Raw genomic sequence first — 27555 nt, 5'->3', positions numbered from 1 at the left:
TTACATGAGTGAACTTGCAATTTGTATTTCCATCTTGCCTTATTTTTTGTGTACGTTACATTGTACGCTCGAATTGTGTAATTTCAAATGTGACCATGTATTATGTGCCTTTTTTGTTGTTATATAACTGCCCCGTGTATGGGTGGCCTACGGCTCTGTCAAGCTGTCATTCATGACAGCTTTTACTGCAGGTCTCCCGTGTCGTGTACATTTATTTGACACAAATGAAGATATTATTATTATTATTATTATTATTATTATTATTATTATTATTATTATTATTATTATTATTATTATTATTATTATTATTATTATTATTATTATTATTATTATTATTATTATTATTATTACTCTGCTAGAAAATATAATTCAAGAACTTTTTGTGTTAGGTCCAAACTAAAGGATCTTTTTTTTGCCTATCTGCCCCCAGCACCTCGTAATCAGTCTTGTGAATATGCATGGCTAGGAACGTGTGGAGCCCCAATTCTCTTTATGTGCGTGAATGGTGGCAGTTACTGCGATTGCCGTTGTGGTGAGTGTACAATTTTCTTCTAGGAAAATACATCTAAAGGACTGCCCAAAATTTTCTGCATGCACTGTATTCAAGTACGCCGAAGATTTTTTGCGCTATCTAAATATTATCACTAAAACTAACGAGGGTCCTAACCTCTAACCCTATTCCCTAGCCTAATCTTTATTTAGCGCTTCTTCGTGGGCATTCCCAGTAAGTATTTGATAGATTGGCATAGAAATTTTGCACTAGTGAATAAAACGGTTCCAAAAGATCGTTACAGTGAAAAAGTGCTCCTTTTTTCGCACAGATGATACATAGGCCAGTGCGTTGCGAAGGCACAAAGTATCTGCAAAGAACTTGTCAGGAGTAGTCTCTAGTAACTACATTTTTGCATTTCCGACGCAGCTACAAACATCTGCTTTATTTAGCCATATTCGATCCGGCTTATGCTGAGTGATTTAGCCTGTAAATGCGTTGATGCTTATAACTTAGGCTATTATCAGCTTCTTTAACGTCTCACTCACTGATGATCCCCTGATGACCAGGAACCAAACGTAGCTTCTTTTAAACCACATATGTCCTTTATTGTCCCCATTTTGATAGTCGTACACTGTATTTCTTTTAATTTTCCCTTAGTACTGCCAACTGAGCTCCATACAGCACGATAAATGAAGCCATCATATTAAAGCTTTATAGCCACGATACTACCTAAAAATTTCCATCACCACAACACCGCTTTTCTCCTAAAGTGGACCCTCAAAGAAGTGCGAGCCAAATGTGCTCACTCATTGCCGTGATGCTTCCAAGGAGACGAACCTCTTTTAACATCAATATCTATCGGAAGCTGCATTTAGGGGCGCTTTAGACGTATTGTATTCTTAGGTTCTTACCGAGCATAACTGAATCTGCGACTTATAGCACATACCAAGTTCAGTAACTCACATTACGGTTCACAACAGTGAGCGATAGACGGAGAGAAAGTGATAAATTCTTGTTTTTGCTAAGTTTATCTTTTTCAGTTTTCTTTTCTTAGTGACTCCACAAGAGGCTGTTACTCAACGGTTGGTAGCATAGAGAAGAAGCAAACATATTGCTACGTAGTTTCAGTTTGTACAGCTTAAAAGTTGCCCTAATATATTTTGAGCAAACACTAATGGACAGGTAATGGCGAAGATATTGTCAGTAGCGTCGTTACATTTTTTGGCAGCACGTGGAAAGAAGAATGTTGAAAGGGAATAGGAATCCTGCAGTCGGAGATCGATGAGACCATGTACGTAGGCCAGGGGCATAATATTAGGGACGTTTTTAATCAAGGAACAGTAAAACTTTAAAAGAGACAGTATGGCTTATGCGGCAAAAGTGTTTGAAAGCATAGAGTTTCATACAATTACTAGAGGAAACTATGGCGCCAGTGTCTACGGGCGCTGCAAGCAGGGCAGTTCAGGCGGCATAGCAATGATGGGTAGTTCATAGATTTGCCTAAATTTTGCCCTTCTGGCTTTAAATGGTTTCGTGACATTGCAACGTGATCATTATTAAGAAAGTGCTTCGTTTACGCAAATAAAGAAACATTAATAAAATTCACCAATGGCAGAATTTGATCACAGGACCGCTAGCGCAATACCCCATGATAAATCCATTACGCAACGGACGCATGGACAAGCAATTGATTAGCAGCGATTGTGCCTGTTTGTAGAGTCTTAGCACCTTCTGCATTAAAAAAAACAAGTTGCTTTGAAATTTAGGCCAACATAAACCGTATTAAACAAAGACACAAGAACGTCTGAATACACAAGCACGAATATCAGACAAATCCACGTACTACCCATCATTGCCTTGGTGGTTGAACAATCGCAGTGCCAGAATTCCTTCTAATAAGTATATGAACCTGTTTAGTTGGAAGGTGTACATTGTCCTGAACCCTACTGTACTACGAAGCTTTAAAAAAACATCCCATACTGGTTTCTCAGAAAGAACAATTCGTAGTGGAAGAAAGTTGTCTTGGCTTTCGATTCCAACCTGAGAATAGCGCCTTACTTAGGTGGCCTTCTACCCACTGGGCTAATTTTTAGGTTCGGAATTTTGTAACTTCGCACTACAGTCGAGTGGATGACAATATTTTCTTTGCATTACTTTCTCTCCGCCTTGAGCCTTACTGCAGAACTGATTTACCATATTGAATGCCTCAGTAGTTCAGATTGGTGAATAATTCGTTCTCGCTCTTTAATCTGCTGATTCCTGCTTTACTTAGATAACGGAGCAGCCACCCCAGTTTTGCATTGGCCCCTGGTTTGAATCGCGGACCAAAACGAATCTTTCTTCAGCTACTAAATTTTCTTTGTGAGAAACCCGTACGGGTTTCATTTATGGCTTTTCACTACAGTTGGGTGGATAAATATTTCCCTTTCGTGCACTTTCGTCCACTATAGAGGTATCCACTTAACTGATTTGCCAGCGGTTGTAAGCCAGATTCTGTTTTTGAAGCTGAAATGCTGGTGTCACATAAAGTACAGTTCCGCGCGTTGAACAGAACATCATAAAACCGGGCGGATAATGTTCCGAATAACTAGAGTTTCGTTAAATGAGAGATGTGTGCAGAGGTGCAGCCCTATATGTCATACGGGCCTGAAGCCACCTTCCTTCTCGGTTCATCCTCTCACGCTTTCCCTCTTATCTACAGCACATGGCGCCACGGGGTAGGACAGGATCTTATTGAACTTGGAAACTGTGCGGAACACCATTGTGGCGGCGACAGCTACGCGGTGGAAATCCGCCGGGAGTGTACCTATAACTGAAGAAACGGAGAACACAGCCCCAGGGCACATCGGATGTTACATGGACGAGATTTGAAGAGTGCTTGTTGAGAACTACTGATTAAGGACAATTTGTCAAGATTTATTTAATACAGCTAATACATTTAGGTCTAGCTTTAATTGGGATAAATTTAGCATTTGTCCCTGACGGAGTGCTTTGTCAAACCCTTTAGCATATCGAAGGAAAACAGATCAGTCCGTAGGTTAGCGCCGAGTTTACAGGCAAGTCATGAAAAAATATGGCTAGTTGTCTATCGCATGAAAAGTTTTAACGCATCCCATGCTGAGACGTGTGAGCCAAGGTATTTTAATAGAGAAAATTCATGATTTCTTAGTTGATGACATTGTGCTTCAGTTTGCGCGAAAAACTTGTTACTGATAGGAATCGGTATACTAATGACAAATATTTGTAACGGTATTTGGAGACAAGAATGACTTTCCCCAACTCCTGCTGCTTGGCATTTGACCTGCAGACAGGAACTGTGGAAACAAAAGGTATAAATAAGCAGTAATGGTATGTCAAGCATTCTTTAACAACTTGGAATTAAGTTCACCGATACCATGTTCACCGATAATGAAAGAAACTACCATAAGGATAGTTTCTTTCATTTTTTTTTCTTGTCAAGGATGAAGTTCCATTCAGAGAACTTTTGACTGCAGTCATCTTTAAAACAATCATACTAGTAAGTATAAGCGCGAACAGAGAAGATTTATCTGCACAAACTAAACAGAACGCGTGGGTAAATATGTCAGCCCATTCAGTGTGTGGGACTGTCTCACGCAGGTCGGTAGTCAGGGAAACAGTGCGCAGTAAAGCTGGGTTAATGACTTGTTAGAAATATATTCTGTTGTTTAACTTCTTTGGCAAAACGGAGATAAGAACGCGTATTTTGCGTATTTCGGAGCAGTCAGATTAGCGCCGTCAGACCGAGTCGAATATTGCTTTGAGTAATGGCGCATTTTTTAATGCGATAGCAATTATAACGACACTCCTGGTGAATCACTGCCGACATCGTCTGCGTAGCACTAACCGCGCAGTCCCTTATGAAGTCTCACTGCGATATGATCCTATCGCGCCCAGCAGCGCCAGATGGTGTAGATTTAACGGACAGCGTGAGGGTCGCAACCAATACTTCGCCTTGCGAGCGAAACTACGTCTTTTCCTTATCTAATCTTCTTTACGTCTTCGTGCACCATGGCTTTGTCGATTTTCACAGAATGTAGTTTTGGGGAATAATTTAACAATTCAGTGCAGAATTTTGTGCTCCAGTTTTATGATCAGGCCTGCAAGGAAAATTGACTTTGAATATCGGGGAAACGTGGCTGAGTTCATTGTTGATCTCATCATTTACTTTATCGTAATGAGAAATTGTCTTCCCGTGTTGTTTGCGACCTTATGGGCTAGAGGAAACTGAACATAATTTTTGTAGCTAATCTCTTGGAGGCACGTAAGAGATTATAGGCGGCTGGAATGCTAAGCTTATCTTAAGTATAAAGTATTAGCGGTGCCTCTTGAAACGCCAGTAGATTGTTTAATGAGTTAAGGAAGGCAAAGGGCGAAACAAACATTTGTAAGATCTCTCGATTCTGCGTGATGAACAAGTAAAGTAGGGTGGTTCTGCCAGTCAAGTCACGAAAAATTGAAATGACTCATGCGAAGAATATGAGCATTTGGGTGCGCAGCAACGCCTCATTGAAGATATCATTCAGATTAGAACAAGAAGTACCTATAGCATGCGATGGCCTTTACCATACGTCCAAGAGAACAATTTGGAGTGAAGCACAAAAGAAGCATAAACATTATCTCAAGGTCAGAGGCTACGTCCCTAGCTGAGCATGATAAGCCGGGGCTACAGCAATCAGGACGGCATCTCCACGAGTGGTTTCTGGCTGTTCTTGTACCAGCGAGCACTTCTGCGTCGGTGACGTTACCTCTAAGCCACGCTTCGGTTAGTATCAATATAGTGCTTTTTGATGAAGCTATAAGGTTACAGATGCGTTCCCACTTTAGTAGAAAAATTATGAGGATCCACCCATATGGTGCAATCTGATAAGCTTTCTTGAAGCGCGTAAAGACATGCGATGCAACTACAGTAGACTCCCTTTAAGTCGAACTCGAAGGGACCATGATAATTTGATCGTCTTATCACAAGTTCGTCTTATCAGAAGAATTGGCACCGTTACCACGTGCATCGAAATATCCTACTTAAAAACGGTAAATGAAGTAGACTTAAAAAGGGGGTAAAATGACATTACAAGCATTTATTTAGCTGAACTCAATAGAACACTGCTTTCAAGCGGTACTCGTGATTGGTGCAAACCGGCGAGCAGTCACAAACAATGTCATCTCACCTAATAACCTTAAAAATCCTTCTGTGCCTTCGTGCTGCAGGAAAAACTTCACTTAGGACTTAAAGCAGGCATCTGCCATCTCAGAGGTCATCGGTGCTGGCTCCCAGCCAGCCAAAGTATGAAGCAACGCGCGGAGCGCCCAGCAAGGCAACGCAACCTAGAGGAAAGTCTAGGTGACGTTGAGCGAAGTGGGATAGGCTAAACGAGACGAAGCGTCGCGGAGGAGGAAGGTTCGCGACGGCGCGCAGGCTCGACCTCCTCTGGCAGTTGCTACATGTTTCGTTTACTATACGGACGTGCCGGGTTCGTCTCGTGATAACATAGTCCTCGTGAGCTCTGTGTGCGAGTGAAAGCGTGCGATGGTGAGCCGACGATGGTGACTCAATCTCGCGCGTTCAAAGGGGGGAGGGGGGAGCGCGCCATCTTCCATCACGCGCATGGCACTGGGAAGCGAAGGGCGGGGTTGTTGTACTTCGGCCGTGTGCGGTCGCGCGGTCTTTTATTTAAAACGCGATCTGCTTTGTGGGCACAGTCTAGGTGCGCCGATGGCTCGTAGTTTTGCTCCCGCTGTGTCCTCGCCGCTCAGTTTCCACTGAAGCGATAGACAACGCGAAGGCCACTTCGCTCACTGCTGCTGCTGCGATTCCTCACGCCGGCGTTTCGGCAGCGAGCATCCGCGGTCATCGAGTATGCTGTGTTCATGTTGGCCTGTGCGCCCTGACGTCATGCTGGGCAGTTTAGTTAGTATGCGAATGTTTAGAAGAGGGCGTTCTAATCAGGAGGCTGCTGCGTATGGCGCGACCACACGAGCTCTCTTGAATACTATCTTCGATGTGCCCAGTCTAGGCGCACAGAGGGTCGATAGCTTCTTATGCGCAATAGCACCCATTCGCTGGCAAGTCACCCGTGTTCACGAAGTGAAACGTCACTGTCGCTTTTTGCTTCCTCCTCCTGCTTTCGACTCTGACCACGGGCGATGTGCGCCGTAGGCCTCCAGTAGGTTGCCTTGATGCGTGCGCCCCCACGCGTGGCTCATCGAGGCACCCTAGCCTCCAGGATAGGTATCGGTGGCGGTCACTTCCAATGTTTGTATTAACCGAAAGCTCGTCTGAGGAGGTTCGTCTTAAGGGGATTTTTTTGCATTGAGTCTATGGAGAACCAAACAAACGTTCACATGCTCCACATAAAAATTTTTGCCACATCGATTACGTGTCTGCTAGTGAAAACGGCACGACGCGGAAACCACCACGACGTGACCCAGGCGACCATGCTTTGCACTCTCTTCGCGACTGGTCCACTTTGCTGTTACAGTGTATCGAGGATCAGTATGCCGACTAGAGCGGACCAATCAGGGAGAGGGTCCAAGTGTGCACCCTTTCCCTGATGTGCCAAATCCGCCAAATGCGCCAAATCCAAAGCCCTGGACAGTAGGCATAGCAAGGTTTGCTTTAATAATGCAATTGTCCCCTTGATGGGCGTAATTCTTGCAGTAAGGATATTTAGGTAACATTCGTTTTATGATGCGCAATTTCCTAGAAACAAAGGTGAGCAGCCAGGACACCTGTATGTGTAGTAAATATGGTATGCCGTTCTGCGCATAATTTATTCAGCGAAAGAGAAGCAGCCATGGCCCAGAAAGTCAGGGAGGGTTCATGAATTCACTTTTAAAGCTTGTTGTCTTGGTGAAGATAATGAAATGATAAATATTTTTTTTGTATGGTCGGAAAATAGTTAATCGCTTTCTTTTAGTGGGTCGATTGATAAGCAAACATTTTTACGGGTTGTGATAGATTATCGAATACCTAGGGTTTTAGTCGCACTTTCTAGATTTTCATGGGCTCTACCCCTTTCTTCTTCTTTTTCGGGGGGAAGGCGGGGGAGGGGGACACCCTGGTTGCGGCGAGCAAGCCGAATTGCGCGAGTGAAATCTTTAGTAATATTGTAATTTCTACCTTTTAGCTTCCGCGTACTTTACAGTACGACCACTTCAGTATAATAAAATTAACCCAATGTTATTATTACTCGAGGGTGGTCAGTCAAGGGACGTCCAACTCGATAGACGCGTTATATCTCTTCCGGGTCAAAATTTATGTTTAATCTATTGTGGCAGTGCAGCATGATAAGCTGTTTGGTTTGAGCATACGCTTCGGATGCTGTAAGATCAGGCAAAATGTAGAACAGAAAATTTTTCCTTCGTGAGCGGTTGTCGCGCTCCTACCGAGCACGCTTGTAATTTTGAGCACAGTCGGGCTGCTTGGGTGATATCGGTTCGTATGGCTCGTAAATCTGTTTTGTGGAATAACAGGCTTTGATGTGGGTTATTTAGTGCGTTCATGCGTTTATCAAGTCAAATATTGCACTGGCGGTGCTTAGTAGCTGCCATTTTACATATTTGGCCTCGTCAATAAGCTTCGCCTAAGCAGTGAAAAGATTTTGTAGTTTAATGTGAATCTCTTCCATACCACGGCGGCATCAAACCAGCACTGTATCATGTGTCCAGCAAGCAAGAGCAGTATGGAGAACAAATCATTAATCAGCATACGTGTACACTCGAGAACATAGTTGGCTGTAGTTTAGACAGGATTATATGTACGCAGTCAAGTATTCTTGATGCTGAATGGTGGACGATGTAAGCCATCCAGAGTCTGTAGGTAAGAGCCGCCAGGACATATCTCGTAGTGTGGAGCTGTTGAATTACATGTTAAGTCACAGTCGATTCCCGGGCAGTCGCCGTTGTGACGCCAGATGTTGCTTAAATGAGCAGCATTGTCAGTGACTCCTTACCAAGGGCGAAGTAATTTATTCGGTCACGAAAAAAGAGTCTCTTAATTGCAAGGTCATTAGGCAAATTTTATCATTTTTTTTGTGGCTAGTCCTTCGACGGCATGACCACGTACTTTGTTGGCCCGTGTTTCCGTGGTGGCTGGCTGGTCGCGTCCGTCAATGGGCTCTTTTTCTACAGGAATTCGAGATTCGAAAAAAGCAGCGATCGCGGCGCACATATTTTCAAGCATATACCCTCTCCTGAGCAGCCAATAAATTCAGTCTAGTGTCACGATCCACGGCCCACTTTCTCATGGTTACTATCACGATGTCAGACATTTCTTCTGCACAAAATAAGCCTTCCTGGATCGCATCTCTTCCAGCTAATGCCTCCTCCGCCCCTTAATTGCTGCATAACCTGTACTCTACTGCCCTACGTCGCGCTAAAAGGGCTACACTAGGCGCAGTTACGTGCAGCTGCACTTATTTATTGGACAGTCGTAAATCGCTACTTCTCATACGCAACCATATACGCGGGAATATGTGTGCTTATTGTCACGTTTACGCACTGAACACATTGAAGCTGTTTCACCTGCGCCACTACTAGAGTGGCATGTCAGCCTTGTCAGTAAGCGTATTCGGTCTTGTCCTGCGCGACAACGACGGAAGACGTTTCATCACACACCAGGTCTGCTGCAGCTTTTACAATGTCGCGCGTGCCCTCCTCACATGTTCAAATCGACCTGTACAGACAATGGCTGGATAACTCTCTCATTCCTTTGAGTCGCAGGTTTGACTCCTCTTTGGCGCAGGGATTCCTTCATTTGAGTAAACAAGTCGACGAGGAAGCAGCACTGGAGCCCTGCTATCGACACAGGGCGCGAGCGTTGATCTCGAGTAATAAGTAAAATTTACGTACTGAATAACGCCGTTCTTAGGCAGTCTTCCCCTATTGAGGGATTACCTCGCTGCTCGCGCTCGTTATGGCTAATCAGTGAGAATTCTCCATAATGGGTATTACACCGGCTTCTGTGACAGTGCCGTATATTGTAAGCCACGTCTCACCCACTTTAACGAAGATTACTGAAATTCAGTAATGAGCGCGAGAAGGATATTGCGTCAGAAGGCCGATAAAGCGGGGCTTGCATCAACACTGGCTGCTAGACGACTATCCCTGCGCTAGAAGACAGTCTTTAACGGGTACAATTACCTAAAAGTGAGCAAAAGCCACGTGTTTTACAAGATTTTTTCACCTTCGTTGTTGAAATTCTTTAGCAGAAGTTGAGCACATCCGGTGCTAAAATTGATGACAGCGTTGGCACCGTAAATGCGGTGGTGCTGTGCACGCGTTCACTGCTGTATTCGGCGGGTCATGTCACACTACTTAAGAGTAAGCTTTCTCTTGGTATCTCTTATGTAAATACAGGGGAAAAAAGAAGTTGTTTTTCTCGGCAACCATTGCATCAAAGTTGAATAGATTTCCTGCAATTAAAACAAAAACTTAATATGTGTTGACTAGTGGTAGCGAATTTTTATTTAGGTCGTCAATATCTTCATAAAAATTGTTGAAAATTGCAAATTTACAGAAAACTAAGCTATAACGTTTACAACTATGTGACTCAGCAATGAATAAGAATATCACAATTCTGTAAATTGTATGTAATTGTATGTCCAAAGCTGACAATATTGATCCATTATATAGGGTCTCAAATAGACTACTAATATGTGAGTAAGACGTTTGCGAAACCTTTGCAAACAATGTAAACGATTCATGCAAGATGCAAATTGATAAATCAGCTTTGTCTGCATTGAGTGGTATTGCAGTTAACAGCATTGTGATATCTGTTCTTAGCGCCCACCTACGAATTTCTAAACTTTCGGCTTTCATTTTTTCACGCTTACCAATTTTTGAAAGCTCCTTTTGAAAAATTCGGGTTTGAAATGAATATTCTGGTTCCAGCAGTAACTAGAATGTAGGCGTTTCTCTCAAATGCGACAAATTTCATTAAAATTGGCCAAGTGGTTATCTCAGAAAAGCGTTTCTGTGTTTTACTTGTATTTTAACAGGCGGCACCAGAGTTGGCCTGAGCTAAAGCTTCCTCTAAGGTGCCGCAGGCTACCTGTACAAGGAAACAGATTCCCGAAAGAACTGTCATGTCATCACTAACCATACATGAGCGCGGGCGCTTGGGGGGGAAATCGTAGCATAGTAGGGCCTGCAGCCACTCGCTAGAGGGATAATTAGTAGATAATTAAGCGGCTTGCTACTGGTGGCGCTTCGCTTTGAAGTGCAATGGTTAGCCCAGGAGCCATAGTGAGATTTCTGCAGATTTCTTTACGGCAACTGCAACCTGTCAAGTAAACACAACAAAACGGATTAGCTGGTGTGACTGTCTAAGGCTACGCAATGTTTACTCTTTCCTTGAGTTTTTTGTGCACTAAAAGGGTTTCCGGTGACAGTTTTCTTCTGGTACCTGCTGCATATCTCCATGCCACACATAAACACCTTATGGTCACATAAGCGGATACACGAAGTGTCAATCTTTCTGCGAGCCACATCCAATGCCAAGCAATAGCAGGACACAATATGTTTTGTTGTAATCCCATCAACCCTCCTATCCCTTGCGCCCTGGCTGCAGCTTCCTTGAGATCCATCAAGCGGTGGTGCTCGACGCGCATATACTTGTTGCATATCAGCGGCTATAAACATATTATTTCTATGGCTTCATGCCACTTGCGTCGTTTTGCTGCACCCATTACGGAAGATTCGCCTAGAAACAACTAGCCTATACTATGTGCTGAAGTTCTCTATTCGGTCACACACCCCGTGTGTGCCCGAAATCCTCACGTGGCTGGTGAACTGTACGCGTTGTAAATAACTACTGAACCCTAGTTCGTTTATATTTGGAGAAAATAAACGATGCGCTATAGGCAATGTTCAATAAATGTGTGTTCAAAGTATGCACGAAGGCGAATGTGTGTGCATCAAGTACAGCTGTCAGAAAAAAAAACTTTCTGAAGTTAAGAAGTGTCATACGGCCGTTATCAGCTATGGTTCCCAATGTACCGAGGTGACGCTCGGTTGCATCAATGTTATAATTGATGAAACTGGGGCGGTATGTGGCGGTAAATACAGTATGTGGCGAAACTTTCACGTTCCTGGCATAATTATAGTTGTGTCCAGTAATTACGGAAGTATAGTCTTTTTCTATATTTTATGTATTTTACGTAATTCGTATAATATGTTTCGCCGGCGTCCTCACTACTACATTGACGACACCGGCAAAAAAAAAAGTTGTGGTTCTTTCGTTGCAAATTAAAAGTAGTATCCCAACCCGTTAAGTTACGCGCGTGTTTAACTTGCACTAGACCAATGTTAGAATACGTGGCCACATGAACCGCTCCTGTCAGGATTAATAAGCAAAATGGAGAAAATACCAAGGAAAGCCGCAAGGCTTGTTCTTCAACGCTATTCTCTGACTTTATTTCTGAAATGCAACGATTGCTTGAGTGACTTGCACTAGCACAATGACCGAAACTAAGTAGATTTAAATTCATTTTTTTTTTTGCTGTCAGAAGGCTACTTTAATATTAAAGCAACACCCTAACTCGTTTCCATGTAAGCTAGAAATACCAGGTCAAGGAATCACTGTATGTTTGTGATTCCGCGCGCTTTTCATTATGTGTACGTGTGTTCATTTTTTTAATGGAATGAAACTATTTACCATTATCTGTTGTACATTCTAGTAGTATTAAAACCAGTGATAACGCTTTTATGAAATTTGTAAGTACATCTTCAAGGGGTCTACGGTAGTGCGATTAAAAGACGGGACAAAAGACGACACACAGGGACACACGAAGCGCTACATTTCTAAACTGCAAAAAAAGACATTCGCATAATTTTAGAATGTATCCTGCAGTGCTTTTATCACAAATGTTTAGCACATTATCATTCTAAAAGTGTGGCACGTATTTATGTTATGTGAAATGGTGTCAAACTATTTATATTCCTTTGTCCACGTCCTCATCACTCTTACTTTATTTTCAATGTTGCGTTGAAAGTTGCTGTGCCCACCCTGCTACGGCCAAGACAGGCAAGCGTATCTGGAAATAAAAACAAAAATTCAGAAAGAAGCAAGGCACCTTGACTATATTTGTCTAAAATTAGGGGCAGACCAGAAGTAATGTGTACAGGAAGGTCCAAGCACGTGGACTAATTACGGCCTTAGCAGTAAATTACGCATGCAAACGATCTGCAGCATTATACATGCGTTTCGAACCTGCGCAGAACTTATGTCGTGGCCCTTGGCGAACTGTGACTGTAACGAAAATCAAATTCACTGCAAACTAAGCAGGGGGTGGGGGCGGTGAAGGAGGGAACTATGGTCACATCTTGCCACAAAGGAAAATTGTGTGCCGATTATTTGTTTTGTCAAAAAAATCCTTCACAGGTGTTCGAAAACGCTATGTGGGGTGAAGGTTTCCAACGGTCCAACCATATATGGCAACAACGTTTAGAGTATGTGACTCAATTAGCGAGAACTGAACTTCTTATTTCAGCTGCTAGAATGTGACGCATTCGCTGCAGATTGGATTGCGATTCTGCAAAGTAGCAAAACTATACTGGCGATCTCATTCTTTTCTTCTTTTTTTTCCTTGAATGCGGAAAAAAGGGCCCTGAGAGAAGGAGTACACCGCAAGTAAATAAAGCTTATGTGTCCTCGAATGTGCTCTAATCATAATGTTGGCATACGTGGGATAACAATACTAAATTAAATGTCCATTAGTCAGCAGGATGTTATGGCGAGCAACACAAAAATACTGGGTATATCTTTAGGTTACGTCTAATAACACGGAATTGGTTTGATGCGCACAGAAGGCCCGAGTTTTTAAAACTTAGTTTATGATAGGAGTTACACTTTCTGTAATGTACCAATTTAGCGCGTTTGTGCTTTATTTTACAGACGTTCCGCCAAATGGACAATCAAGATATAGAGAGCCAAAAAGACGCGGGTGACATCGGAGGGAGCTCCTCGCATCTCTCTCTGCGCCCACTGCGCGCATTGTGACCATAGTGACATTTGAGAAGAGCAATAAAAAGCCTGCCTACTGTAGTATTTTCGTACTTCGAATTTACTTTATCTTCGAATGAAGGTAAGAGAGGCTCTATCATTGTAACCCATAGTCAATAATGGAGAGAGTGTTTCTATAAAATGACCTAATGGTCATTTGATTGTACTTGTATAAAATACGCTACCGTTAGCCAAAGAGTCAGCCCCCAAGCACTGCGTACAGATGATCAACCAGCGAAGCTGAAACGTGTGGCCTCAGTTTTTATCACTGGGTTAATCCCGATGGTTCATTGAATGGCCGGTTGGTAGACTGCCGGATCCTGGGTATGCAGTTGCTGCTTGCGCTCAGCTGCACGAGCTCTTTCTTGTGCCCGGGCTGCAGCATCGGCACGGTGTAGACGAGCTCGTTCCCAATTCTGCACGTGGCGGTGCTGATTGAAAGCTGCCTGCTCCTCAGGAGTACGTATGACGCGTGGCCTAACTATATCGGAGCCGGGGAGAAACGATGTCACTAGTGGCGCAGCCAAACACGCGTCTCTTTTTCTCCTTTATTATTTTTTTTTCGCATGTGCATGGGGATGCGCCGGAGGAGTTTTCGGCGTACAGACAACAGGCGGACAAATGAATTGGCTAGTCATATACAGCTTCGATGAAAAATTTCCAATTCCCCTGTAGAAGTTCGCTTCTTGTAGCACAAAAAGGCGAAAGCCTACTTCACATTTGACAATGCATTAAGTTATCTATCGGAGTTATACTTCTTTTTAGACATACTGGCAACGGATTAGGTTACACAGTCTGGGGTAGACTTTTTGTAAGACGCATTGGTAATGCATTAAGTTATGAAATTGGAGTTAGACTTCTTTGTAAGACATATTCGTAATGTATTAAGTTATACAATAGGCGTTAGACTTCTGGCGAAACATAACGAGTCGCAATGCGAAGTACACGGGTGGCACTAAGGCACAACCCGCAGTGGCTATGGTGTTGGGCTGCTGAGCACGAGGTCGCGGGATCGAATCCCGGCCATGGCGGCCGCATTTCGATGCGGGCGAAATGCGAAAACACCCGTGTACTTAGATTTAGGTGCACGTTAAAGAACCCGAGGTGGTCGAAATTTTCGGAGTCCTCCACTGCGGCGTGCCTCATAATTACAAAGTGGTTTTGGCACGTAAAACCCCATAATTTAATTAACTAAGGCACAGCGTCCCGCGCTTCTTCCGTAATGGCCTACACGCGTAGTCCTTCTAGCGAGCCGCAAGAGCGTGCGCACTCCTCCATCACTCGCCGCCGACAACGTACACCGCCGCCGCCGCTCTGACTGTGACGTGAGTGCGCAGAGCACGCGCGCTCGCTTTTCTGCGCAAGAACACCAGGTGCTAGAGCAATTACTAAACTTAAAATTCGGCAGACACTTAAGACAGCTCACATGTGAGAATGCGAAAACATTATACCGTTTTTAGACCTCGGACCGTCCTTACCGCACTCATTGTATACGCTCATAACGTGGCGACGCCCACTCCGCAACGTTACGTGCGCCTCCCAATGACGCACGCACTAGTCAACGAGACGGCAGCTACGTGGTGTGTGCAATCAGGCACGCACTAGGCACACCTTTAGTAAGCCAGAACGGTGGAACAGCCAAGGCTTCAGGGAGGCGCGCTAGTCTCGCACTCCGGAGGCCCAGGTTTTATTCCCACCCAGACCCACCCAGACAATCAAGACGTGTAAAGCCAAACCTTCGCACGCCTCCGGTTCCATTGAGTTAGCTACAGTCATTCTTGAATTATCATCACTGGGGCGGTAACTCATGGACGTTCAATAGAGTACGAGCCACATCACCTCATTCTTGGTGAGTAGAGTTTAAGCGCGAAAATTACAGAAGGTACAGAGAAGCAAACATAGACAAGCACATGTCTGTTTATGGTTCCCTGCCCCCTGTGTCAATTTCGCGCTTGAACTTTGCTCCCATACTGCCAACTTGACTCCACCCAAGCCTTGCCTTCTTTGATTTGTTTATCCTTCCCCCTAGTACATAACCAACGCACGGTAACAGTATTGTGGCAGTGAAACAGCCTTCATTCAGTGTTCAAGTCACGTGCCGAAGCTACGTGAAGGCCTAACACAAAATGCGTTATTGCAAGCGCTTGCCGTGGCGAAATACAAATAAGTGTGGTCGAAGAGGTGTAGTAAGCGGTTCAATTATTTTCTTGAGTTTGGTTGTGCCGGCCGTCACTACAATAAATTTTGGTCACTCTTCCTTGGACTCTCTAACTATGATCACTATGGTACAAATACAACTGCTCACTTGAAATATTTGCGACGAAATCTTGTCGCCATACGATTTCCAATTGGGTTTCAAAATTCAATGGAACAAAACCAAGCGATATGACCGGGCTGCTGATATTGACGCCACCTAATAATTAATCAAAGTCAGTGCAGTGAATTCTTCACGGCATTAAGTGCTCGTGATTGGTAGACAATTTTCTTAAAACTTGTTCAAGGAAATTAGGCCGGTCACAGTATTCCATCTCGCCAAAATGGTTTTTATTGCAAAATTGAAGAACGCAGTTCGGCCGATAAGTACATTCCTCCAGGTACGTACAAGTGCGGTTGTAATGGATACGAAATATTACTTGTGCTAACCTTGTGCGCAGTTCAATGTGTACGTACAGCAAACAGCCTACATGAAAGCTCCCACTCTATAGTAACAGAGTGAAAAAACAAGAACGAATAAACCAATAGTATTTATCCGTGCTGTAAAGTCAAGCAATACCAGTGACTGAAAAAAATTGGGTTGCGAAAAAAGGAAATCATAGTGCAAACAAGCAACAAAATGAATGTAAAATAGCCGTTCGCGTTAGTGAACAATGAACACAACAATGTTTTTATCTGATGAATAAAGATGGACGTCCAGCGATCTCACACGCAGTCTTACACAAAGCCAGCCACCGCTTCTGCAGAGCCATCTCGATCAGTTCATCGGAGACGTCCTTTATACAGTGGCTTATAGTGGTCTAGTACCATCCAATGTACCGTTCTAAGCCGATTACTTCCTGGAAACGCCGGCTCCCGTAGGATTGGGAGGCGATCCTACGGCTGTCAATCTTGCTCTTCGAGTCTGAGTGAATGATGCCCACGACGCAGTTCCCGCTGTCGTGGGTCGTCCCCTAGCTCGTCGCACAGCCAGCGCACCGACATTTTCGACAGGTGCGCCAGGTAAAAATGACGCTGAAACTTTTTCGTGGCTACTACTGATTCTCGCCGCTGCTCGGAGTGATGGCACAAGCTGCTGGTGCAGCGGCATTGGCAGTGACGAGTTCAATTCGGGGGCTTTCACCATTCACGAGGCAACGCCCCGCGCGTAGCATGTACTTGTCTGCATACACGCTACGGTTGGACCAGGCCTAACGTGCTTGCTAGCTACAGCAAAGCAGTGCATAGATGCACCAACATTCTTGATCCTCGAAACATAAGAGCTACGACACACACATTGTCATTGCTAGTTAATGTGAGCGCCACTGTCGAAAACAGATAAAGCGTCGACTGTAGTTGGCTTCTGTATCTCTCGGATTACAATGACATCGCGACACTGGAACCAGTATCGTTACCACGTAGCACAAACAAAAGAAAAGCTGTCAGCACTTCACTGCCGCTGCATGCGAAGCTTTAGCCATGGTCGACGACAATATCCAACAGCAACTCGTCACAGCTGTCAGCTGGGATGGTTGTCTTCTCATCGGTGATCAATCTGAGCAGCAATAACGCAGACAGATTAAACGTAGGCAAACACTCGCTTCTTTAGACCCAACGCGACGGCAGTTTTCATTTTTCGTCAAACAAACACTCCACTCTAAACAGCAGCGGCACCTTCCTTTGTTCGAAGACTCATAATACTGCTGTAGGCAAGGGCCCTTATTTACAAAAATGCCATAGCTGTAGTACACGTCGGCAATCGTTGTTTGCCGCAGCTGAAGATTCAGCAAGTGCCTTGGACAATGCCTACAAATACTGCGTATGTGCGCACAGAAGCACCTACACTTCTTTCGACCTAGAAGATGCAAACAGACGCAAAATTTCATAATGCACCACTATTTTATAGCGAAAAAAGAAGCAGAAAAGTCTATTGGACTAAGAACGTCACAGACATTAGCGCAATGCTTTTGTGCGGCGTCACGAAACACGAGCGCAGGATGAACCTATCTGGGAGTATCTATCCGCCATCGAGTCGGGAGTACAGTAGCTCAGAAATATACGGAGATACATGCAGATAGAAACAAATGGAGCAAAGTGCATCCTCCTCCATAATTAATAATCGTTGGCAGATTTCTAGGAACAAAAGCCTCAAGATTTCTCTCTCGTGATTCACGCATGCGCACAAGACTCGACCAGGAGCAAGAAAGAAGGTCTCGTAGAGTTCCATACAATAGTTGGCTAGGCGGCAGTAGCGGCGGCCTCCGGCTTAGGCGCCTATGGTCAGCAGCCATGATGCGAAGCGGTTTTGCATTCACGTCAGGAGCTAGTTGGCGTTGGCACAATATGTTCCGCACCACTTCTTGGCCAATTTCTTACGATAATCTGAATGGAGATCATCCTCAGCGATCATGTGGGTATGGCGCGATCATTTCAGCGAGCTAGCTGCCCTTGGCACTGTAGAATACACCTGCGATTTTGGCCTCCGTAGGGGCAGGGCGGATGAGAACCTGCTAATAGGCTCCGTATGGAACATACATATGCAGAAGCTCCGTTTAAACCTATATTGGGATGGTCAAGCCACCACGCAAGACTATCGGTGGTTGCCTTCCTTCAGAGTCCTTAGATCAAATCCCTCGCAAGCCCAATGCAGCAGAAGGCGTCACTCGGATGTACACAGAGCTACTTTGTGTCGGACGCTACCTAAGAGAGAAGTCATAGTTTCAAGTCCCATTCGAGCTACGAGATGCAACAGCGAAGCGGAAGGCCTACAACATGCCGAGGTACAAGAAGCTTTGGCTGAAGAAGGAGCTGTACAAAACGCTTGACGCTAGTGTCCTACGCCCCACTACACCTTCTTTTATTTATTTATTTATTTTATTTATTTGGCTTCTCCGATCCTGATTGCGCCTTAAGAGGATGGAACATTTCGTCTGTGTACCGACTACAGGCCGATAAACAAACAGACCAACCTATTCCGGCTTCCTATGCCACATATAGATGAAATAATGAATGAGACGAAAGGTGCGACCGTATTTTCTTCACTCGAACATTGCAAGGGCTTCTGACAAATGCCTCTGTGAGAAGAAACGAAAAAGTACTTAACATTCATACCCAAATCTGATGTTTGTGAATACAATAGACTATCATTTGGCTGGAAAAATTCTCCAGCCTGGTTTCAGAAGATGATGAACGCTGTTTTGAAGCCACACCTATAATTCCTCTGCAACGTTTACATTGGCGATATTCTAGTGTACTCACGAGAGGAACGCTCCGAACACCTGGGGAAAGTTTTGCAAGCGCTCAGTGATGCAGATCTCAAGGTAAATGAGAATAAAAGCGAGTTCTTTAAGTCAAATGCAGGTTTCCTTGGAAGAGTGTTCGACGCAGCTACCAAGAGCACTAAACAGGAGTCCGTACAATTGATCCCGAAACTTGCAAATTTCCATGACATTCACTCCATCAGGGTCTTTCTGGGATTCGCAGGTCACTTCAGGAGCTTCATTAAAGATTTCGCCAGCGTAACCAAATGCTTGACGGAGCTCACAAAGAAAGATGTACGGTTTGTGTTGACCAAAGAGTGCGAACGAGACTTATGTGGTACAACGTATATCCTCTGACCCTATTCTCACCCTACCGGACCATAATCTATATTTGGATATGAACACGGATGCATCAAATTATGGTACAGGGGCGGTTCTTTACTCAAGAGATTTCAGATGTTATCGCATTCAGCACCTGTGAGTTAAAGAAACTACTCCTAAACATTCAACCCTACCCAGCTGAATTATTCGACAAGTTAGAAAGAGGCACTAACCGTTTTAATGAATCTGCGTTACTTCCATTCATGCATCGATGGAAGAAAGCTAATATCGTACACTGATCCCCAAGCACTAACCCATCTTTTAACTATGTCCGAGCCAAGAGGGAAGCTGGCCCATTCAATCAATGAACTCCAGTAATACGACTTCGAAGTCTTTCACCGTGCAGGCAGTTATCTCAAGGATCCAGATGCCCTATCTTGATTACCAAGGGAGGTGCCATGTGGAATGGCCAACTTGACAAAATTATGGGAAGGGTACAAGTTCCTGCACTTCGATAATGGAAGATTCGCTGTACCAGAGATGGTGGTACTTCAAAAAAAAAGTACTTCACTTATATTATGACAGCCCTGAATCTGACATGACAGCCCTGGCGCGTGTATAGTAACCTTCTTCAGAGGTTCACATGAAAAAAATGTGAAAAAGGTCATCGAACACTGCGTCAACGCGTGCCATTAGTGCCAGGTTAACTAGGCCAAGTACTGGCCGCGACCCGACGAACTAGTCATGCTATATCTTGCCAAGAAACCTTTTGAAGTTGTGCACGTAGACATTGCTGAAATGAAAATGAAAATGAAGAGTACTGCTGTTCGCAAAACACAAATTTCTCTGGTCGCAATGGCAGCAGCGTGCCCTGGAGGAGAAGGCGCTAAGAGAGTTATGTCCCTTCTGGATCGAGCAATGGTTTCACAATTAAATGTTGCGATATAAGACAATGGACCTATATTCGTAAGCAAGACGCTGTGGTAGTGGGCGGAGAGCCGTGGTGTTACGCTACGACGTTGTACGAAATATCACCCGCAGGCAAATGGAATGGTCGGTAGAGTAATTTCTCACCTTAAGCAGTTCATCTCCGTGTACCCAACTTTACAAGAGGGTGGAAATGCTGTTTAGAAGCGGCTGTGGCTCACCACAACAGGACACACACAATTTTCACTATTTCCAGCATGCTTCAAATGAACAACTACATCCTCACTGCAGATCGAAAAATTCTGATGAAAAATGGTCCACGGTGTTTTCCGCATTAGCACTTCATGATTAGGCACTCTGACCGGCTAGCTTTCCAATGCACTAAAAAACTGGGTCCCAGGAAAATTGATTATCAGTCCCGTTAAACGGAAGGTTTAGCTCGGGGCCTCCTAGCTAAATACAAGAGAAAGAAAAACACGTATTCTTTTTTCGGCAACGACTGCACCAAATTTAATGAGGTCTGTTGAATTTAAAAGGAAAATTGTCGTGATTGTAGTCCTCATTTTGCTGCTTATGGAAAAGTACCGATGCTGCCAGCTGACAAAGAACTTGGAATTGAAGACAACATGCGCCTGTTCAAGTGCCGTAAGAGTGAACAGGAGCAAACCAGATACCTGGACTGATATTCCATTGAACAATCTTGTTCTTGTACGGAAGGGGCTATGCGGCCGTAATACACTAAACCTTGGCCCTCTGAAGGTTGTGCAGACATCGGTACAACAAGGTGTGCTTAAGAGGTGGCTTTAGCTTGGGCCCAACTCCGACGCCGCCTATTCAAGTACATGTAAAACGCAGAAACGCTTTTCTGAGGTAACGCTTGGACCGATTTTAATGAAACTTCTTACATTTGACTGACTGAATAAACTTTATTGAAACCTGCAAGAGATGGTGGCTGGGCCTAGGCCTCCCACGTGGGGACGTCGAGGTGTTGCCTCTTCGCCGCCTCGCAGGCCTGCTGGGTTTCTTGCATTTGAGAGAGAAAGTTAAATCGTAGTGACTTCTGGCAGCGGAATTGTGATTTAGGTCATCAATTTTGTTTAAACATTTTCAGGAATCCGGAAGTTCGAAAAAATATAGAAGCACAAAGTTTACAAATTAATAGCTCTGCACAAAAAAGTCATATATCGCCTTCTGTAAATTGCGTCCCTCATATCATCCAAAGCAGACAAATATGATAAGTCAATTTATATGTTACGTGAAATTGTTGCATTGTTTACAAGGTTTTTGCAAAAAAAGTTGCTCACAAATGAGTGCTCTATATGCTAGCCTTGTATATTACATCAATTTTGTCCGCTTTAGCTGTACTAATAGGCGCCATTTCTAGAATTGTGACATTCTTTTTAATTTAGGAGTTAAAGAGCTGTAAACTTCGTAGTTCCGTTTTCAGAAAACTTGCGATTTTCGACAGTTTTTATTTAAAATTGACGACCTAAATTTAGCTAGGAGGCCCCGAGCTAAAGCTTCCTTTTAAAGGGACTGATCAAGAATTTTCTTGGGACCCATTTTTTTTTTAGTGCGTTGGAAAGCTAACCGGTCAGAGTGTCTAATCATGAAGTGCTAATGCGGAAAACACTGTGGACCATCTTTCATCAGAATTTTTCAATCTGCAGTTAGGATGTAGTTGTTCAGTTGAAGATTGCTGGAAATTGTGATAGGTGAGCGGGATAGCGATTATACGCCGGCATTAGTAGGAGGCAAACGACAAGTGTGGCCATGTTGTAACCAAGCGTGGTTTTGTTTACAAAGTTGATGTTCCTGCGAATAATGGTTTCCGAATTGTTAAATGATTTTTGCGATAATATCTGTGTGTTCTCATGGGTTGCCTCCGGTGGCGTATCACGACCAGGAAACAACTGGTCCCTCCAAACTCGCGGGGTACCAGTCTATAACAGGCAAGGCGGAGAAACCAAACGTCACCACACTGGTCAAGCGAGCGCACACAGCTATCGAGCACGACACCAAAATCAGAGACATCGAAAACGCTCTCGTAGAATTAATTCCACCACGCAAGACTCGCAACAGCATCTTCGTACTCAACGTCTACAGCAGTCCCAGATGCCGCCAGCACCGCTTCCATGTCCTCTTCAAACGGGCAATCGACATCGCCAAGGGGCAACAACTGTTCATTGGGGGGGACTTTAACGCGGCGCACACGGCGTGGGGTTACAAGCACGATCACCCTAAAGGCACCCATCTATGGGCAACGGCGCAATACGCCGGACTCGAGCTGGTCACCGACGCCGCGGCACCAACAAGGCCGGGCAACAGCGTAATCACTGACACGACGCCGGACCTTACTTTCACGTGCAACACACGCAAAGTCACTTGGACAAACACCATGCAAGACTTGGGGAGCGATCACTACATTATTTCCATAGAAGCAGAAGGCGGTCCGCAGGAACACAATGCAGGTCGTCAAATGAAGATCACCAACTGGAATCGGCTACGCAAACATCGTGATGAGCAACAGATGGAAGACATCGAAGATATAGAACAATGGACCGACCAACTGCGGTGGGATATCGAGCGCATGACGCAAACGATCCCGTCGACAGCTGGGCTCGAGACAATAGACTCCCGGTTGCTGCACATGTGGGAAGCCAAAACTCACCTGCAGCACCGACGGAAAAAACAGACACAACAGGAGACTGCGTAAACGGATAGCACAGCCCAACAAAGAAATAGAAAAGCACGCGCTTAACCTGCACCATCAACAATGGGAAGAGAAATGCGCAGAGATGGATGGTCAACTCACCACGCGTTGCACGTGGCAGATACTGCGGTACCTGATCGATCCCGCCAACACCAAGACCACACACATGCAAGGCATATACAAAATCATACACGCTTACGGGGGAACGGAAGAACAATTCCTACGGGATGCGGAACGCCTTTACATATCCCAACCGCCGCCGTAAATATATCCAGACTACTCAGGAGAAAGCAACGCCACCCTAGACGAGGAATTCTCCGTTGCCGAAATCCAGGCGGCCCTCGTAAAGCTGAACACCAAGTCGGCCCCCGGCCCCGATCGAATACCCAATAGGGCACTACGCAATCTCGATTACGGGTCCATCGAGAAACTAACAAAATACATTAACGAGTGTTGGGCGCACGGCAAGCTACCCCGGCAATGGAAAGAAGCAAATATCACACTAATACCAAAACCCGGCAAGAAATTACAGCTGGAGAACCTGCGCCCCATCTCCCTGACGTCCTGCGTGGGCAAGTTAATGGAGCACGCGTTTCTCAATAGACTCACGGATTACCTCGAGGACAACGACTTATTTCTACACGCCATGACTGGGTTCAGAAGACATCTCTCCACGCAAGACGCCCTTCTGCAACTAAAACACCAAATCATAGACAATCCGGGGCGTTCGACGAGAGCCATCCTCGGGCTGGACCTGAAGAGGGCCTTCGATAACGTTCGCCACGATGCCATATTGCGACAAATAGACAAGCTAAATCTCAGCCTGCGCACGTACAACTACGTCCGAGACTTCCTCACGGGAAGAACCGCTCGCATGCGAGTGGGGCAACTACAGTCAGAGCAAATCAACATCGGCAGCTCGGGCACCCCGCAGGGCTCGGTGATCTCGCCAATGCTCTTCAACCTCGTCCAGCTGCGGTTGCCCGACCGATTGTTTCAAATCGAAGGACTGCATCACACGCTGTACGCGGATGATATTATGATCTGGACGACAACGGGCAACGACGGAGCGATCGAGCAACGTTTACAACAGGCCATCCAATGCGTAGAAAACTACCTCTTGGGCACGGGACTCGCCTGCTCAGCCGAAAAATCCGAAATGCTGCTATATAGACCAATCAGAAAGGGGCGCCCACCTATATGCTACAACCCCCTGGGAAAGCAAAAGATCCAATTAACGGCATCAAATGGCCTACCCATCCCGATAGTAGAGAAAATCCGGGTACTAGGAATGATGATAGAGCATAAGGGTGGCAATGGCGAAGCACTTCGCAAGATAACGGCAAAGGCCACCAGCACGATGCAGCTCATTCGACGCATCACCAACAAACACGCGGGCATACGCGAAGGCAGCGTCATCCGACTCATACAAGCCTTCGTCATTTCTCCGATAAGGTACACGGCAGCGTTTCACAACTGGACGGTTGCGGAAAAAACAAGCTCAACGCGCTCATACGCAAGGCGTACAAATGTGCGTTGGGACTTGCGCCTGGAGTTAGCACCACCAAGCTCTTAGAACTAGGCCTACACAATACGCTCGAAGAACTCGTGGAGGCGCAACAAGTGTCCCAACTTGAACGCCTATCCAAGACCCGCCCGGGCAGACACGTACTTGAATATCTCGGCATCACATACCACTCGCAACACGGCGTCAAAGTAGACATTCCAAGACCCATACGCGAGCAACTATACGTACCCCTATTGCCTCGCAACATGCACCCCCAACACCACACGGGGAGGCGTAAAGCCAGGGCACAACAAATGAACAAAAGTTACTCTAACGACAAGGAGGCGGTCTTCACCGACGCAGCCCGCTATCGAGACAGGAAGAGTTTCGTGGCGGCAGTTACTAGCCACTGAGGCAACCACCTCACGAGCGTCACCGTGAACACGGCACATGCCGAAGCGGCAGAGGAAGCGGCCATAGCACTGGCCCTCACACAAACCAAAGCTACATACGTGATCTGCGACTCGCAAACGGCAATTCGCAATTTTGCAAATGGGCGCATCTCGCAAGAGGCGTATCAGATACTCCAGCGACATCCCATACACAAGGGAGAGGCCGACGTTGATGACCGGAGGCATTTGCTATGGATCCCGGCACACACTGGAATGAGCACCCCCAACGAAGCGGCTCACGGCGTTGCTCGAGGCCTGACTCACCGAGCAGCAACGGAGGAAGAGCCTCCGCGGGGTACTGCAAACGTCTGGGCATGAGAGGATCGTATGACCAGTTTTCACGACATCACGGCACACTACCAATTACAAAGACGCATATACCCATTCCCTCACGCTAGGTTAGACAGGACGCAAGCAGTACACATCAGACAATTACAAACAAACTCTTACAGAAACCCTAGACTCGTTCACGCCATGTATCCAGACATGTACACTGCAAACAGATGCACATCGTGTGGCGAGGTTGCCACACTAAATCACATGTTATGGGAGTGTCGGGACCTAACAAACAAGTCGGGCAGTGCTGACCCCTCCGTCTCTTCCACCGCCAGCCTCCAGTCACGCTGGATGACCGCACTGCTCAGCTCTGACCTGACAGCACAACTCTGGGCCGTCCAGCGAGCCGAGGAAGCCGCGCTTCGTGACAAGGTCTCGGAACCGCATCCGCGGCGGGTGCCCAGACCCACTAAAAGGGCGCCGGACTCAAATCTTGTTGATTTGAAATAAAAGTTTCCGCTCTCTCTCATGGGTTCCTGTCCAACTGCTTAAGTATTTAACCAGTCAAAATAAGACTAATTGTATCGAAAACGCAACGACGCCTTTACACGTGAAACGCAATTCAGCGTGTTACCGTAGCCACAGGTGCATTTTAGATTTCCGAAGCATAAACTAATGCGCGAATGTCTAATAATATACCATCTGCAATTCTAAGCCACAATTATGATGTACTTATTCACAGCCAACTTACGTTCAGTAATACTGCTACATGCATGTGGCATTTGATTGTTTGAACGAGACGTGTAGGCGCCATCACTCGAGAAAAGAGAAGGAAGGTCGAACTGGGCTCGCGCGGTGAATCTAACCGGTCAGCGCTGCGACCGCTTTTGTATATATAACCTGTAAGTAGTTACTCGCCTTACTGACTCGTCCTTCGCGTAAATTTTGGTGGAGGTGGAACGTTCCACGTCCTAGCCACGGAGCTCCGAAGCAGCCGCACCTTCATCTTAGCCATAGCTTCCGATGAAACCATCCCGCCGCCATCTACACCTGAGGCGCCAACCACAACGTACGTTACGGTTCCTAGTCTCCGGGATCCTGGGACATTCTCCGTCCAAAATGGCACTGGCGTCGACCACTGGCTCAGCATGTATGAGCGTGTTAGCCAAAGCGACCATTGGCACGCTACCATCATGCTGAAAAGAGAAGGAAGAACGAACTGGGCCCGCGCTGTGAATCTAACCGGTCAGCGCAGCAACCCCTTTTGTAAATATAGCCTGTAAATAGTTGATCGCCTTACTGACTCGTCCTTCGGGTAACAATATCATAGAATACATCCGAAGTACCAAGGTTTCACTGCCAGGTCTCGCCACTTACTGGTTTTTGAAACTTTCTTTGCCAATTTAAGAGTATATTTCCTTCTTAAATCGTGAACAGTGTGCTGGATTCTATCGCTGTAAATCATGGTCATTTGATTTCAATCAACGTCTCACAACACGTTCTGGGCAGCTGTCAGTCCCTTCAAGACGATCGGTACCTCAATAACAGACAGCTAGTGTGGGCTGCCGTAAGCAATGTTCTCGGCTATCACCCCAGGACCGGTGTACAAGAAAAACGGGGGGAGTGTAAGGTGGACGAGAAAGAATATGACGCAGGATGACGACATTAGAAAAGTGAGGAGGAAGAAGTAAGAATAGACAGTAATGGCGACCGCATGGCTAACTATTCTTGTTGTCATTACATTAAAGAATAATAAATATGGGTTATAGCGCATAGGGCAGGCATTACCAGATCCTGATTAAGAGCTTACCACTGTCAGTGGAAAAAGTTCAGAATAATTGCATTCTACCAGTGCTAACATAGAGCGCAGGAGCTGTCAGAGACTGTCTGCGGTCTCACTTGAAAGCACCATGACCTTCTCCTATTCTCCTGGCTCCTTTCGTCTGCTCGTAGCAATCGTAGATTGCACCATTACTCAGCGAATTCATTATCGTGGCCTTTGATATGGTGCAGCCTCGGTGGCCACGTTCTGACACAACCATAACGCTTGCATAGTGCAGTAACAGCCCGAGCGCATAGAACGCGCTCGCAAAGTGCACTTTACGTCGCATTCTGACTCTTCATGTCACTTCACCGCTGCAATTAAGCTCTCTCATCGCCTGCGAAATTGAAGCAGAGTTCTCAAATGAGCGTAAGCAAAATGGCAGTATTACCTCGTCACTGTTCACAGAGAAAGCGCCCGCCAGTATCTTTAAAGCTAGTGATACCGTCTACGAAAGGCCGGATGCGAGTCTCGAGCAGAGCGCACATACAGTGTCTTCTCATTGTGCACGTCAAAGAGCAACCGCTCGAACTCCACAGCAAGAAGTACGAACATATATCAGCAGCCATC

The 27555-nt window shown here is 45.5% G+C and overlaps 1 protein-coding gene across 3 annotated transcripts in view; it reads left to right on the top strand.

The window, feature by feature from the left end:
- LOC142579682 (uncharacterized) overlaps positions 1-13559 on the top strand; it is a 40964-nt gene extending 27405 nt beyond the window's left edge. For 2 of the 3 annotated variants that reach the window (XM_075690137.1, XM_075690138.1), the window contains exon 4: positions 13407-13559. In XM_075690137.1, the coding sequence (XP_075546252.1) occupies positions 13407-13511 (105 nt within the window). In that variant the 3' untranslated portion in view covers positions 13512-13559. Of the gene's footprint in view, positions 1-430; positions 533-13406 lie in introns of all 3 variants that reach the window. The other variant, XM_075690135.1, reaches the window with a different exon arrangement.
- The last annotated feature ends 13996 nt before the right edge of the window (positions 13560-27555 follow it).

This window comes from Dermacentor variabilis, chromosome 4 (assembly GCF_050947875.1).
Source record: "Dermacentor variabilis isolate Ectoservices chromosome 4, ASM5094787v1, whole genome shotgun sequence".
Lineage (NCBI taxonomy): Eukaryota > Metazoa > Arthropoda > Arachnida > Ixodida > Ixodidae > Dermacentor > Dermacentor variabilis.
This window is presented reverse-complemented; position numbering and strand designations above follow the sequence as displayed.